Consider the following 17,500-nt stretch of genomic DNA (forward strand, 5'->3'; position numbering starts at 1 on the left):
CTAATTTTCCTCCTTTGGCATACTGGAAAATAGTTTTAAGGTACTTTTTTCCGCAAAAAACTTCTTATGTAGAAGAAAATTTCACGTATATACGGCAAACGCGAAAATGTCTACTTTCACGTAGAATTAGCAAGCGGCAGCCGGCAAAGGTAGAAAATGGTGGGAAAATCATGGTCACGTGGTCACTTTTGCCGTTCGCGTTTCACGTAAACGTGATGCCACGAGAAAATAAAATTCATATCTTCGAGCAAATGTGTAATTGTTTTGTTTTTATAAAGACAGGAGTGTTTAAAAGGAAAGGAAAGGAAAGGAACTTCATTTAGTGTCTAGTAGATTTAGCGCTGGAGCACTAATTTGGGACACTGTAAAGTGAAATTAACAATTAACACAACAAGTCAATTCTTGGTTTTTGAAGAGAGGGGAAACCGGAGTACCCGGAGAAAACCTCTCGGTGCAGAGTAGAGAACCAACAAACTGAACCCACATATGACGCCGAGTCGAGGAATCGAACCTGGGCCACATTGGTGGGAGGCGAGTGCTCTCAACACTGCGCCATCCCTGTCTAACACCGAGCACAAACTTTGTCGCAAATTCTTGCAACTCGGCGGCAGTAATTTCTTCAATTTTCGCATTTCTTCTTCACTTGCAAGGAACTTCTTAAATAATTTTAAGTTGTATGAAGTTTTATTCTTAGTGTTAGCATTTTCTTGTTTGTCAGAGAAGGATTTTACGTCAGTTTCAGAGAACTTTACGAATCTATCGCTCGCCATTTTTCATTGACTGGTTGCACTGAAACAACCATGCAAAGGCGGGAAATGACATCATCGATAAACTCACTTGTGAGATCATAGAAAATAAACTACTTGGGCCCCGGATGTAGTTTTTATGAATTTTACGAGTGGTATATTTTCCAGTAAAACACTAGAGTCTACAATGTATGTAATAAGAGCTCTTATTATATGGCAAAGCCAGTCTTGGGCAAATCCCAGCGCTCTGATTGGTTCTTTCTCGGTCGAGATTTTGCAGTACGGACGATTTCCGTGGAAACGGTCCAAGCCGTGTATTTTTGTTTTGGAGCAAAGCCGGCAAATTCATATTTTGCAACCAAAACAGCGAGAAAAAAAACTGTGAATATTGTCATTCTTCACAGTGAAACTACCAGAAGAAGCTAAAAAGATTGAAAGATAAAAAGATTGAAAAGATAAAAAGCTAAAAAGATTGTTTGCACCGGAAGTGCATGTTACTATCAGAAACAGAGTGCCATATGATAAACAACTTAGTAACCGAGCTTGCTCGGGCCGTACTGGGGAATATTGGCCCTCGTCGTGGGAGTACTACCACGACCTCAGGCCAATATTCCCCAGTACGGCCCGAGCAAGCTCGGTTAGTAAGCGGTTATTATTTCACCGTGAAAACGGGGTTAACGCAAGCATAAGTACAAGCACAAGGATTAAAATCTTTCCCTTTTCCTTGTCTTTGCGCTTAAGCTTGCGTTCGCTTGCGTCGTGTGAAAACGAAACACAGCATAAGCGCGAGGAAATTGCTACGTCTGGCCAATTCAAGCATTCGTTCCAGATTCCCCGCGCCTGAGAAAAACAAGATGGTAAGCACCTGAAACTTTGCTCAGGATTTCCAGACATCTATGAAAGGTTTAATACTGGCATAAATTACATATATTTTCCTGAACCTGCAAAAACTAAAGAACATAAAAACAGCGCATTAACAAGAAGAGATGTGAACGATAAAAATCGGGATGACTAGATATTTTTGCATGAATATGGCGATTAAAATAAGCTTTTAAAAGATCTTAGATCTTTTCGCCTACGTTCAGTTCTACAAGTCTTTCAACATACATGCAATTTTAACGTTAACGTAAGATCAAAAGAAAACTTGGAACATGTGAAAAGACCGGGTTTTCAAAGTAAGCAGATCACTGTTAAAATTGTTGGGCCAGGAAGGAAAAGAGCTTCTTGTCTGGTTCATACCGGCGAATTGCAATTATCCATTTTTGTTTCCCTCAAGCGAGCCAGGCAGCGCGCGTTGAAATCTGACAGGCTCGTCTCAGGGTTTTCTAGAGAGTTTTGAAAAGTAGCGGACATATTTCTGAAAGCACCGGAATGCGCTATATAAATTCATTACCGTGACCATTACCAATAATAAAAAATATGACAAAACCCTGAAATATTGGCATCAAAGTTCCGGACATGGAATGGGGAACGAAAACCCTGCGCAGGTGCGTGCCGCCGTGAGCAAGACGTAACGGGAGACGACTGGGAACGAGTCAACGCCAGGATGACGTTAGGCTATCAGAGAAATACAGCAGCTCTCGTAACGTATAATGTGATTGGCTCGCAACCCTATCCAAAAGCAAAAGACAAAAAGCTGCTTACAATACCAAACAATAACAGCTTACGAGAGCTGCTACACTAATGGAAAAAAGGCTATAGCGATATTTCTTCTTTACAAACATTGACGTCACGTTTCTTTTGATACCGTCGTTTTCACCTAAGGGTGGACACGTCAAGGGGAAAACATGCTCTAACTGGTTGCAAACATGACAAGTTTTGTCTTCAATCCTTCGAAGTTGGAGGGATGTTCATGCAAGTTTTCCTAGAATGGCAGCAAGACTGGATATCAAAGACTTTTTCTAAGAAATTAAGTGTCCTTATGTTAAGGGCTGCCAAACTCAAACTTCAAAGAACATGTTTTCCTGTCGTGTGTCCACGCTAAGATGAAAACGACGGAATTCAAATTTGCCAACCACGGAACAAAAAAAACATTGTTTTAACAGCGAAAAGTCCACTTTGGAAAATACCACAATACTCTTTGTTTGTCCCCCCAAATTTTGCATAAGCATTGTATCCAGTTTCTCTTCGGACTTACCGGACGGTCCCAAGAGAAATCAAAAACCATGCTTATGCAACTTTCCCACACGCAAAACAAACGCATTGAAAGAGGTTTGTGCAGGCTGCCCAGTAACGTCAGAGAAGATGCTTTATAGGTTGGTGCCGTGTGATTGAGCTACTTTATTACTCCTGTTTTAGATTATTCCTACTTTGCGGTTGCTCCTACGTATAAAATAAGCCCAATCAAACGGGAAAGGACAACAAAAAAATTGGTGAGACGGCGCTAAATTTTACATTGAAAGGTTAATCTTTATTTCCTTTTTTTGTGTTTTATCAGGAGGAAACACTGGATAATCTTGCTTACTTGATGCCTGGTCTGGGATAACTGCTATATAATAAATTTTGAGATATTAAAACCCCGTAGTATCGACATTTATTTGACTTTTTAAACTTTTGATCTCATCTCTCTCTCTAATGTTTTCTCTTTGGGTGACGTGAAAATCAAGAACTGAGGAAAAACGTTCAATTTTGCTTTACCCGAAACTTTGATTTACACGCATTTTCCCGCGTTTTGTTTTCAAAATTTTGTTCATGCAGAAATGATAGAGAATCTTTTGAACTGTCACAAGCAGTCCTAACTGAAGATTCTCAAGCGATGTCTTCCTCACTACTCAGAATCTAAGCAAAGCATCGCAACTATTGCATCCTCCATGATGGTTTAGGAAAACCATAGAGTGGGAGAATCAGGAAGAGAGGACCGTCATTTAGTTGCATCGCTAAAATCGGAAAATGTCGCTCCATTTTCAGCGGATCGGTTTCTGGACGGTCGGTTTAGCTTAATGGTAAGCACCGTAAGTTTTTAGCCAAATTAATATTTCGGGTTTTAAAATGGTTGTTATTCGTGACTCCGTGACACTAAAGCGGAAAGTAGCGGGGTCATCCACTGGACCGCACAGAGTCCAGGGATATCAGTGACGTCACTATTTCACACGCCCTCATTTTTTGCTTTGCTTGGCTTTATCATGGATGTTCAACAGCTTTTCAAGAATCTTAAAAAGGAAGCAGAATGCCCATTGTGCATAGAGACTGTCAAAACTCCCAAGACATTACCATGTCTTCACTCATTCTGCCTGGAGTGTCTCGACAGACATGCAAACTTCGCAAGGAGACAGCTAAAAGCGACAATCAAATGTCCGGTCTGCCAGACTTCATTTCAAATTCCGGAAACAGACACCTTCGAGAATTTGCCGTCATCGTTTCATCTCAACCGATTGGTTGATGTTCTGGCTCTAGAAGACGGCAGCGTACAGTCTCAAAGATGCAACAGTTGTGACGAGAACAACACGGCAACATGTTACTGTTTCGTGTGCCAGGATTTTCTGTGCGCATCTTGTTTTGAAGCTCACCAACGCTTGAAGGCCACAAGGGGTCATCGCAATGTTTTGATGGACAAACTGCAAGCGCAAGATGTGCAAGAGTTGATCCACAGACCCGTGATGTGTTCACAGCAATATCATGAAGATCAAGCTCTCGAATTTTACTGCGAAGACTGTAAAGTTCTGATTTGCCACAAATGTACTGTAGTGAGTCACGATCGACACTCTAAGACAGACACTCAGAAAGCAGCACAAGAACAAAAGATGCAAATGTCTGACGCTGTGGCCAAAGTGAAAGCGGAAATTGTCAGATATGAGAGTGAAATTAAGAAACAAACTGACCTAAGAAACAAAAACAAAGTTGAAATTTTGAACGAGGAAAAGAAAATGACAGACACTGTGGAAAAATTGATTCGTGATTTGCGAGAACACGAGAGGAAAATGAAGGACAAGCTTCGTGAAATTTATGAAGCGGAACAAAAACATCACGCAACGCGACTGGAAAACTTCGAGCTGGTTGCCACCCAGCTGAAAAGCTGCTTCGAACGCTGTCAGAGTATCTTGGATAGAAACTTCAGTCTCGAAATTCTAAAAACAAATCACGCCATCCTCGGACGTTGTAATGAACTGTTAAATGTAAGAAAACCCGATCTTTACATGTCGCCACATGTACATTACTTGGTGGAAAAGAAATTGGATCTTATGGATCGAGTTGTTGTCACCAAGACTGATCCCTCAAAGTGCTTAGCTGAAGGTCAAGACAGCAAGGAAGTAAAAGAAAGGAAGGAGACATATTTCGTCATTGTTACAAAGGATTCAGAAGGATTTCAATGTTATCAACAAGATGATAAAATCAAAGTCGACATATTGACTCCAGAAGGTGATCAACTAAAAACAGACATTAAAGACACCAAAGACGGCAAATACACAGTGACATACACACCACAAGGTGCCGGACAACACAGAGTAAAGATCCTTGTGAATGGACAGCCGCTGACTGGTAGTCCTTGGATTGTGCAGGTTCATCAGCATCAATATCAATTTGCCTTTCAGTTTGGTTCAGAAGGGAAGGAACGAGGAGGATTTGGTGGCATTAACGATATTGATGTGAGTGATAAAACTGGAACGATTGCTGTTGCAGAATACGTGAATGAAAGAATTCAACTGTTTCGCTCTGAAGGAAAGTTTCGAAGTGAGATAAGACTTGATGATGCACCTTTGTTTGTGGCATTTACAGACTCTGGCGACCTGCTGACTTTAGTTCAGGAAAGCGACGATAAGCTTCATCAAGAGCCATACTCTTGGCCTCATCTGTTCAGTGAGGAGGGTCACTTCATCAAATACATCAATGATGATCATCTTGATAAACCACGTCGCCTTTCCATTGCGAGTGATAGTCGTATAATCATAACTCACTATGGGGACAAGAAAATCAAGGTCCTCTCCTCAGACGGGAATGACTTGCTCCAGTCCTTCAGTGCCCCAGACTGTGATGATATCCCCGAATGCGCTATTTATCACCAGGACAAATTCTTTGTTTCTTATTACTATGCTGGTTTTGTCAAGGTATTTGATAAAAGAGGAGTGTATTTACACGACATTGGCTGTAAGGGGTCCAATGATGGTCAGTTTGATGGTCCTGATGGACTCGTTATTGACAAGTACAACCGACTCATTGTGTGTGATGCACGTAACCAAAGGCTGCAACTCTTCACCCTGAGCGGCAAGTTTTTGAGTAAAATTGATGAACAGTACTTTAAAAATGGCTTTCAGCCTTCTCACGTTGCTATAAACAGTGGTGGCAGTCTCATAGTTGCCAACTCATACAACGGACTCATTTCTGTTTTCCATTAAGATGTGATATATTTTTGGCTTATTAGCATAAGGCTAACGTTTTGTAATCAGTCAGCCGATTATAAAGTAATGAATATTGAAAGTGCATTGCATAAGCTCTAATAAGCTCCGAGGAATGATGCTTTGAAAATTCGAATTTTTACAAAGAATATTATAATGGGATCAGTAGCGCCTTTGTCATTGAAGAATTTATCAGTTTTTGATGGCTAATAACTGGCTCGTGATCAAAGCTTAAAGGCTTTTACCATTTGAAGTCAATTTTTAAATAGCATGATTGATGCCATCTGTGCAAACTCATACGTTGATGACACAAAATGTAAAGAAAGCCAAGATTCCCTTATACCTTTCCGATGAAAACAGCTACGCACTAGAATCTGCAACTACCCTGTCGGAAAGCAAGAAAAAAACGGGGAAAAGTCTACTGGGAAAAAAACATTTTTAGTTTCAAATGAATAATTTTGGAGGTATTTTGTTTTGTTATCTTTTCTGTGTATTAAGTGTTTGCTTACAATTTGTTCTCAGTGTTTTAAAGGTAGCTATTGTAGGCAGTAATCAACCTCGTTCCGAGGGCGCTTCCCCCTCCAAGTGAGGGAAAAGCCCTGGGAACAAGGTTGAATACTCCTCTCCACATTTTCTACGAATCTCGAAAATTTTGAATAATAAATTAGACTTTAACTTTAACGCCCCAAGAGCTTTGCTGAATCTCGGAAACTGTTGTTTTTCTTACAATACCTGCTTTTTGCTTATCTTGCAATGAAATAATTAAACCGGTGACGCACAGGTGAATCTTATTAAGCAAATGTTGACCTGTATATCATTAGACCATTTCACAGGTTGAACGTTGTGGAACGGTAAACGTCATCTCAAAATTTAGCTTTGCACTTTCATAAGTCTTTTGCGATTATTCCATCTGGAGGATCTCTTTCATGACGAAAAATGTGGGCGAGTTATCCCAAAAATAAATTGGTGCAAGGAATTTCAGAGTCATCCTCGGAGACCCAGGGGCAGATCGCGGAGGCAAGGGGAAGTCTAAACGGACAAAAGAAAATGGCGACGAAGAAAAGCATAGTGGGGCGAGAAAAGCCCCTGGGGACAAGTTCTTACCGGACCAAACCCAAACGGCAGGGGTAATTCTCTATTCTGATTCGTGCCAGAAATTCTTTGTGATTTTCTGCCCAATCAGAGGTCAGCAGGTCGTCAAGTCGTTTCGTAGGGTGGCCCACATCTGCCACGGCAAAAACTTACTTTTCCACGGCAAAACTTACTTTTCCACGGCAAAACTTACTTTCTCACGGCAAAACTTACTTTTTCACGGCAAAAGTTACTTTCTCACGGCAAAACTTACTTTTCCACGGCAAAACTTACTTTCTCACGGCAAAACTTACTTTTCCACGGCAAAACTTACTTTTCCACGGCAAAACTTACTTTCTCACGGCAAAACTTACTTTTCCACGGCAAAACTTACTTTTCCACGGCAAAACTTACTTTTTCACGGCAAAACTTACTTTTCTACGGGTCCGGAATCCGGAATGGCGAATCCGGAATAAGAACTTGAACCAAAGTCACTTAAAATGATCCTGCGTCGTGCAAATGTTTACTTTCATCTCGTTGAGTAATTTGTCACATGCTGACTCCTTTTGGGAGGGGATTCATAAGCCATTTCAGAAACGTGAGACGACTGGGACGAGTTTGGTTGTTTTCCGTTTGTTTGAAAAACTAAGACATTCAAATGAAAGATCAACCAAGTTTGAGAGTCTTTACCAAGAATAGATGTATTTAGAGGAGGAAAATGGTGAAATAATATATCTTCAAATATCACCTAAAATAGAGAGTTTGTATGGAATGGGTAGACAGCCCACAAAGTTATAAGGCCTAGGGTTTGTATGGGATTTTGCAACTTTTGCAAGTCTCCCATTTGGCCAATTTTCCGTAGAAAAATCTCAAACTTGGCTGGGTAGCTTTTCATTTGGTAAAATTTCAGTTGAAGAGTTTAGATTTTCAATCCAAGCAAGTATGAGAAACTCGTCCTAGTCCTCTCACGTTTCTGAAATGGCCTATGTCGTAACATCGGAAGAGAATCCAACTGTCTGGGCTTTTCTTTTTCGTGATGGTGGGGTGATAATGTTTTGACATCAAATATTACAGCAATTGTCTTCGGGCGCTCGATTTTCTTGATTACACTCGTTTGTTGATCTCTTAAGGGTTCGTTCGAATGGGGAATAAAAATAGGTGCAGTGATGATTTGAAATAGTATGTTTGGTGTAGTTTTTACTAGTAAGCAACTATAGGATGTTGAAGATATGTTTAAAATTTCATTTCAGTAGTTTCCATGTGAATCTCTGTAAAAGCGAAGGATTTCTGAATTCAAATCTGTGTATTCCTATTCCGGAATAAGGCCGATCGAACGCATCCTTGCATACGTACAATACTTATGGAAAAGCATTTTACCACACGGAAATGAAAAATTTTCTAATCAGATCCCTCTTTCTAAAATCATACAGGAAAATAGGTAATATCTAAAACAATTTTCAGCTTATTTCAAATCAAAACAATTTCTTCCCAAGTACTTATGGCGGTTACCATTCACACGTGCCCCTCAACGACTTCTTGTTTCATTTTTCATTTTTTGGGTGGACGTCAGTCAATCAATTTAGTTTCGAAAAATTAAAACAAAATCGTTGAGGGCGTGTGACTGATAACCGCTGTTAGCTCAGATAACTCTTGGGAGATTCAGCCTGAATAGACTCATCTTTCCCTGTTGTAAAGTGTGACTATTTTACCTTAAAAATGACGAATCATACGCATATACGAGTGCAGCCAGAGAGAGTCTAGTTGAACTCACGGTCAACACATAGGAATGGAAAATGATCTGCCTTAACACAAATACACTGGATCTGTTATCGATCTTCCAGGTGCTTCACTCTATACTGGGTGCAATAAGTATAACAACTTTCTTGATTAAAAAAAAAAAAAGAAAGAAAGAAATGCATTCGATCAATTTCTATAGAGAAAATGCTGTGAAAAGTGCTGTTGGATTACGACTTCGTTCACAGTACATATATCATGGCCTCCTTCTGCCTTGTAGGCAGTTGATCATTGGTATATGCACTTAGGCTCGTGACTGCGAAGACCGATTCTGGAGATGCAAGGCCTGTGGCAGTGTAAACACTGCGTAAATTATCGCGTTCGACGCGTGGAAGTCTTCTTCCTCTGTCTCTTTTCCACCCAGGTCCTCATCCTCTCTACCTCTGCCCGTTTGCAGCCCGTCTTTACAGCTACCCTCGACTTAACACGGTCGTCAGCCAGCCATTCCGACTTGCCGACACTGATTCAACGTGGCTGCCTTCATGTCTCGTTTGCAGACGTCTTTGTAGCGAAGAAGCGGCCGTCCTGTCGATCGTTTGCCTTGAGACAGCTGTCCATAGAGTAGGTCTTTTGGAAGGCGCTCGGGGCCAATGGCCTAGCCAACGGCGTAGTCTACGCTCTGAGAGGAGGTACTGGATAGTTGGCAGTTCTGCAGTTTCAAGTACTTTCTGGTTGGTGATTTTATCCTTCCAGGTGATCTCAAGAATTTTGCGGAGGAATCTGAAGTGGAGTGTGTTCAGTCTAGCTTCTTGTCTCGTGTATGTAGGCCATGTCTCTCTCCAATACAACAGAGTGCTGAGGACGCAAACAGAGCATTCAAGTCACTATTCGGGGAGAGATTGGAGGTGATTGTTGAGTTAAGGTACTTGAAGGCGTCCAAAGAGTTGAGTGCTTGGTTGCTGATCAGGATGGTCGGCTCAGCATCGGTCCCCGGCATTGCCAGTACCTCAGTCTTTATGATGATGGTAAAGCCAAAGTCCTGGCAGGCAGTCGCGAAGCGGTCTATGATCGCTTGTTGTCCGCTCTCTGTGTGACTGACAAAGGCAGCGTCGTCGGCAAAGGGCATCTCTCTTAAAAGCACTGTCTTCACTTTTGTCTTTTGTCTTTTGTCAAGTTCAGTAGCTTTCCGTCGTGGCGTGTACGGTGGAGAAGGCCCCCCTCACTGCAGAACTGGAAGGCGTGTTGGAGGATGAGAGAAAAGAAAATACCAAACAGGGTGGGTGCCCACACGCAGCCTTGTTTATCTCCACTGCGAATTTTGAACGAGCGAAATCAAGAGTCCTGTTGGCGAAATATTATAACTAAAAACATACATACACACAATTAAACGAGTTGCTTTATCAACTTTATTTATCGTCGACTTTAGGAGTACCTTACTAAATGAATCGTTGAGCTTATTGCTTTCCGTGGTAATTTTAGCCTTTCTACCACTTTCAATGTATTCCGGATTCCGGATTCCGTTTCCAGATTCCCTTTCCGAATTCCATATTTTAGGCAAAAAGTAAGTTTTGCCGTGGAAAAGCAAGTTTTGCCGTGGAAAAGTAAGTTTTGCCGTGGAAAAGTAAGTATTGCCGTGAGAAAGTAAGTTTTGCCGTGTCGCACAATGCACAAGAAAGACCATCGATTATGTGCCTAGACTTTTAATTTTAATCGAAAACTTCTTCAAATATTCTCAAAGATTCACCATAAAGGTTTCGCTTTCTCCTTTTGTTAACAAAAACGTAAGAACGCACTCGACAACAGTCTTCAACTGTTTCTTTCGGGTGGATCATCGTGAACAATTTAGGGAGCTTACGGAACAGGACGGCTGAAAAGGTTTTGGGACGCCAAAATGACGAAAAAATGTCGCGCGAGACCGTGCATTCCCAACCTTACGCGACATTTTTTCGTCATTCTGCCGTCCTGAGTCTACCAGCCGTCCTCTTGCTTAAGCTCCCTAGTATCGTGAAGAGAACACGAGCTCGATAGCGTTGAATTTGGCGAGCATTAAAATAAAGTCGTGCTGCATGCTGCTTGCTCGACAGAACAGGGTGGCCCGTGCGATGAAGAATTGCTCGAGATTAGCAAAGTTTCTGCCACAGCAATTCATGTAAGAAATCTAGAAATACCTCGACTAGGAAAAGGGGGAAAAATAAAAATAATTGGAATGATTTCCGTACAGGTCCCTACTTCATTATGCATGCAGAATAAATTAATTATTCATTCGCGCTATTGTTTTGTAGAACAATACGTATACCCAAGAGAACCGAATATATACATGGGTAATTTGTACTTACGGGATGAATAAAAACGGATCTCATTTTTTCTCTCCCCCCCTCTCTCTCTTCTTTCCCTTCATCGCCCACACCGTTACTCGTTTTCGTTCCAGCTTTCTTCTTTCTATCCCTTCGTCTTGTTCTTATTTCCAGACTATTTACATAACAATGATACGTAATTACATACACGTGCCCCGCCGAGCACCTACAATCGAACTTACACTTGTAGGTTACCATTAACAGATCCCTGTTTTACTACTCTTGAAACAACCTATCCCTTTAATAATGCTAACCATAACCCTAATGACGACTAAAGGCACTGTTTAGGCTTAAGGTTAGTCCCTGTGATAGTTTTAGGTTTTCCAGTATTGCTGTGAACTGTGACCTGCTTTTCCTTCATGCCCCGTGCGTGCGGCACACTTATAAGTTCACTGCGTGGAAGAGTATACCACGCTTAAAGTCTGATTGGTGCATCTTTCATGGGAAACTTTCATGCACGAGTTCATTGCATTTAAAATCGTTTCATATTTCCCTTCTTTTGAAACAAACTTGTGTCTTCGTAATAATCAAGATGGCTACCGAAGTAAAAGGGTCACAGCAATGGGAGATTTGATCATTTGAAAATTGTCCCTGCTTTATAGCCTTTCCAGAGTTGTGCATACAGTGGTGCTAAGAAAACAATTTACTTTCGTCTTCCGTGTCGAAAACCTGTGTGAAAACGCAATCAGTTGGCAAAGACAAATTGTTGCATCGGGAGATGGATCTGTTTCGCGATGCTCAAGAAAAAACTGCAATGGATAGCTTTCAATCCGCGAGAACACATATTAATTTTCTGACCGTAAACTTTCCTTGAAAAAATACTGCCTACAAGACAAGGGCTAACATCATCTCACCGCAGTTAACTATCGCCTAAACTTCGTCGACCCAGACAAACGAGCCCACAGAAGGGCATTGAAAAGACATGATGGGGAGTGAAACGAAGTATGCCTTTTACGGGAACATCCATGGATCTCTACCAAAGTATTTACTTGGAAGTATCATTGAGCATATTGCCGATCTCTACAAAGAGCGATAAATCGCAAAATCCCTCTAAATGCACCGTTCGTGATCCTAAATACAGGAAAGGAAGAAAATATACACTTTGCAGTGTCTCGGCGAATTTTTAAGCAGACAGGAAGAACAATTTCACGATAAAAAGAGCAGGTAGTCATTAAATTTCTTATGACAGTACTTTTATTTGGTTTGTTTGTTATGTTTGCGAATCTGAACCCTATTACGATTGCTTGAAACTCCACTTCTTGCTCTTATTCTAAAACTGAAAAATGGGTAAAATTGCAGGAAAGGTGCCGAAATTGCAGGAAAAACTGTTCGATTTTCCGTATTTCAGACAGAAGTTCGACCGACTTTTTTCAAGTCCATATAGACTTAGAAAAAAAAACCTCTAAAAGGAAAGAACAAAGCGCCACAGCCCAAAGGACGTCTATTGTTAACGCTATTGTTTTCTTGAAACAAAGGAGTGTATGCATAATGAAGTAGGGACCTGTGCGGAAATCTTGCCAAATAAGGAATTCATTTGTTATGCACTAGTCAGTGGATAGCCCCGCACCCCCATCATACCTGGGCAATAGCGGGGTATTAGATCAGGCCTGCCTTCTAAATGAAGCAAATTCCCCGCTATGCGGGGCAATTTCGTACGTCAAAACCAAACTTTTCTCCCCCGCACCCGGGACGATAGAGTACTTCCAAAACTGTAAAGCACAATGCTGACCAAAATTAATGTACTTTAAGAATTTTTACCTCAAATTAAACTTTGACAAACATGAAAATCAACAATGCAGTTCATTTCTCATAAAGCCCGAATAAATCTACCTTGAGCTACAGATTTGGCATTCGAAACTTTACAATCACTGGGTTTAGCACAGCCCTGAAAATGGGAATGAAAATACCAGTTTCCTTGGTGTCAAAACCATTAAGATAACAACGACGTAAGTCCAAACATGCATTTGACGAGCAGCTTAATCTGACAATATTCCAGTTACTTGCCCTCTATGCGTAAGCATACCCAATCTAAAGTACACTCAACTGACTACAACGGTTCACTATCACAACAATTCTCAAAGAGCTATACAAATTTCACTAAGGAAATGGCTAATTACCAAAATTTTATGGCCTCATGATCCAGCTACATTTTGCAAATAACCAAGAAATTACCAAGGTAAGAGAGTAAATCCCCTATATGGAACGTTTTCACTCACTCTTACATGGTGCCCAGTTCTTCCGAGGATGTTACTCGCGCGATGCGTGGACTGCCCAAGCGATTTTCTCGAAAAGAGAGAAATTTCTTCTGCACTCTCAGCTGTCTTTTTGTTCGGCTGGGCCTTCGTTTGCTTTGTGCTCTTAGGCTGTTCGTTATTTTGCCCTTTATTCGGTTTTAGGGAATTTAATACGCAAACCTCAACGGCAACGGCAACGAGTACAATGCCTGTGTAGGCGAGGGTTATAATTCTGTTCATTTCATTGCCGTTCTTTACAAAACAACGCGAAATGACCACATTCTGCATATTCGAGAACTTTAACTGGCCACTTAAAGAATTTCTTTTCGAATTTTGACGCTATAACATATTCTGTTTGGGATATTTCTGACAGTGCTAGATAAACTGAATGCATCTAGATTCGTAGGTTGGATATACATGTAAAGTCGTTTTTTAATCAACGTTGTCTCCGGCGTTGTTGCCATTTTTCCTTAAACTGCTTTTTGCCGCCTTAGCGGCGAACGTCTATCTGCACTTTCGACCATCTGGTTGCGTTGTGTTTCGGCGAATGTTCGCTTAGCACTCGTGTTTCTACTCATTTCTCTGCCGTTCATTTAGTTGTTATTGTTTGTGCAAGGCAAATGTGTCTCTTATTTAGGCCATGTCCACACGTATCCGGAAATTTTTTTTGCCGCAAATATTGTTTTGCGGATACGAAAATTTACGCGTCCACACGCAGCGTATTCGAATCGTTTACAGCCGTCCACACGTATCCGATTGTATCCGGAAATTTTCTGATTTGCTCTAGTGCCCAGTTCTTTTTTCGGAGAGAATCCTGAAATGAGCATGCGCATAATTGCGATTTGGCGTCATTTCTTCCGCGCTATAGCTACTGCAAGGTGTAACCAGTCGATGCTTGTAGTTTATCACTCCAAAAAATGTCTAAATCTTCTGAAAAAGTCAAGAAAAAGTATGCTGATACATATAAATGAACCGATGATGAAGTTGAACTACTGCTGACGGTCAACAATCTCAAAACATCCTGTCGATCTCTAAAGTATTGGTTGTGTAAATTTATCACAGCTGCATTTATCTGAACGCATGATATCAAACTAGAAATCAGAGCAATTAACAAAGAAGACACAACCTTGCTGTACGCCATGTTTGTTTAATGCTCGCCGTGAAGACTGGATCCAAGAGAATGACGTAAGCGTATTCGCAAATTTCCGGATACGACCGTCCACACGTATACGTATTCGTATCGGATAAAAAAATTTTCACTCTGGAGAGCGTTTTCAAAAATTTCCGGATACGGCCGGAAAATACTCTGGATACGTGTGGACGCAAGCCGTATTCGTAAAAAAAAGTTGGCGTTTTCACAAATTTCCGGATACGTGTGGACGATGCCTTAAACTCCTATTAAATTTTCGAAAGGTATTAAAACATAACGAGAGCCGAAGCTACTTTGCTTGTAATTAAAATATCAAAGAAGAAATCCTCACAGCGTTGAAGGTTTTCCTTCGATTTGAAACTAAAAGAAACAAAACATAAACAAATCCTCCTCGAAACATCCGTGGAAGAAATGGGGACCATGTCTAAAAATAACTTAAGAGGGATTACCTTTAGTAGAAAGCCTATACGGGATATTCTCTCTCTTACCTTGATAATCTCTTGAAACAACCCTTCATCGGTAACAAATTTTGAAACTACTCTGAAAACTATAGCAAAGAAAATAAAAAAAAATCTAGTGAACTACGGTAGACCTTTGAAAGAGTCCTTGGTAGGAACTTGCATGTTCCACCATTACGCAGACCGTGGTAATGCAGAAACTCAAAAAGACGAAACCCATCGGAGGTAACATTTTCAAGGTTCATCTCACAAAATCATAAAGTAGCGTCACTGTCACCCTCTAGGCGTACATTCGCGTTGCATTCTAATGGGAATACTGAGACAAAATGTCAACGCTATAAATAAATCGCTAATCAAGCATAACTATAATTTTTGACTAATTCTACTACAAGAAATGATAATATTTACAGATTGAACCCAGAATTTAACTGAGAGCCCATTACAAACATGAAAAGAATGGATTTTAACTTGACTCAGCCGCCATTTTGAGACCAAGTGATCTTTGCGTGCCTATTCAAGTTGGCGTCAAAATACAAATCCCCGTCTAAGCCCCGCTCAAGGTCCCCGTTCGCCGATACTTGCGCCAAATGCTGTCGAAAACCCCGCATACCGTGGCAAAAGTGACAGTCCAAAACCGCTGAAATCCCCCGCTAATTCCCCGCATTCCCCGGGTATGGGGGTGCGGGGCTTTCCGCTGACTAGTGCATTAGATCAACATTCACTGCTATTTTAGATGAATCGGGGAGGACATCTTTCTACAAATCTCGCACACTTGGAAATACGCTACTGTAACGATACCTGCGAAAGGTCCAGCGTATTTCTCCGCCGATATTCCGAACGATTTCCTGTACATTTTGTGCTGTGATTGAGACTTTCTCCTCGAGCAAAACCTTACCAAACGAACCAGGCGAGTATGGCGATCAAGTGATTTCCGTGTAAGAAGACACGAAACGACTTTACGACCTGCTGACCTCTGATTGGGCAGAAAATCACAAAGAATTTCTGGCACGAATCAGAATAGAGAATTACCCCTGCTGTTTGGATTTGGTCTGGTAAGATCTTGTCCCCAGGGGCTCTTCTCGCCCTACTGTGCTTTTCTTCGTCGCCATTTTCTTTTGTCCGTTTAGACTTCCCCTTGCCTCCGCGATCTGCCCCTGGGTCTCCGAGGATGTTTCAGAGTAAGAAGAGAAGGTTTTCACGTTACGTCATCGCAGCCATTTTGGTGGACAAAAACAAAAGATCTCTCATTATTATTTTAATTAGCTCCTTTTGTTCGCCCACAAGCAATTGTACATTGCGGCATTGTTATCTGTGTCTTTAGAAATTGGTTGCAAATCACCTATAGAGAACGAAAGATTCGCATTCGAATGCTCCCGTTAAAACGACAAATTGTCGTTGTTAATTAAGCAGAGTACTGCAAACAAATGATATGTTGACATTGAAGATATGCTGGACTCTTGGGAGTCAATTTTCAATAGCGTACTTGATGAAATTTGCCCCTGGCGTGAAAAGCGCGTGAAGCGCGCTGTCCAAGCTCCATGGATGACTAGCTCTGTCTTGAAACTGCTACACCTGAGAGATAATTGCCTAAGGCCCCGTCCACACGAAGACGATTGTAAACGCAAACGCTAGTAAACGCAAACTTTTTTATGCGTTTAGGCCTTCCGTCCACACGAAGACGATGAAAACGCTCACCGTAAACGCATAAATTCGAAAACGCTCTCCAAAGTGGATAAATTTTAAAACGCCGTTTATGCGTCTTCGTGTAAACGGCCGTAAACCTATATTTTCGTAAACGCTGTGAAAACGCTGACGTCAGATGTCAGCGCCAGTCTCTTTTATTTGCAGGCTCAAATCGATAGCGCATGCGCGTTCGGTATATGACATCGTTTTATGCGTTTACGAGCGTTTGCGTTTACAATCGGCTTCGTGTGGACGGGGCCTAAAAATCTTAAGGCGTTCCAGTAATGCTGATGATTGGTCTAATTACAGAGTGGCAAGAAATAAAGCAGTTGCGATGATTAGGAGCTCAAAAAGAAAATTTTTCGGTAATGCCTTTGAGGAAAATAAAGGCAATTCAAGAGGAATTTGGAAAACAATAAGAACACTGACTGGCTCAGGAGAGAACAGGCGCGACATTAACAGTATTAATATCGGGTAAGCTGTTATAGATGACAAAAAGCTAATGGCGCAACATTTTAATGGTCATTTTTCCAGTATAGCAGAGAGGTTAAGATCTACATTGCCGCAATTTCCATCAGACCTCTCAAAGCTGCACGACTTTGTCAGATCCAGAAAAAGTCCTGATACATCTTATATCATTCCATCCATCACCAATGCGCAGGTGCTTACTATGTTACAAAAGTCAAGTCCGCGCAAAGCTGCTGGCATTGATAAAATAAGTTCTCAGCTGTTGCATGCGT

General features: G+C 41.2%; 1 protein-coding gene across 1 annotated transcript; it reads left to right on the forward strand.

Annotated features, from left to right (window-relative positions):
- The first annotated feature begins 3,864 nt into the window (after window positions 1–3,864).
- LOC137973937 (E3 ubiquitin-protein ligase TRIM71-like) lies at window positions 3,865–9,697 on the forward strand. Its single transcript, XM_068820844.1, has one exon. The coding sequence runs from the start codon at window positions 3,869–3,871 to the stop codon at window positions 6,074–6,076; it is 2,208 nt and encodes a 735-aa protein (XP_068676945.1). The 5' UTR covers window positions 3,865–3,868; the 3' UTR covers window positions 6,077–9,697.
- Window positions 9,698–17,500: the final 7,803 nt, after the last annotated feature.

Source organism: Montipora foliosa, chromosome 10 (genome assembly GCF_036669935.1).
Source record: "Montipora foliosa isolate CH-2021 chromosome 10, ASM3666993v2, whole genome shotgun sequence".
Classification (NCBI taxonomy): Eukaryota; Metazoa; Cnidaria; class Anthozoa; order Scleractinia; family Acroporidae; genus Montipora; species Montipora foliosa.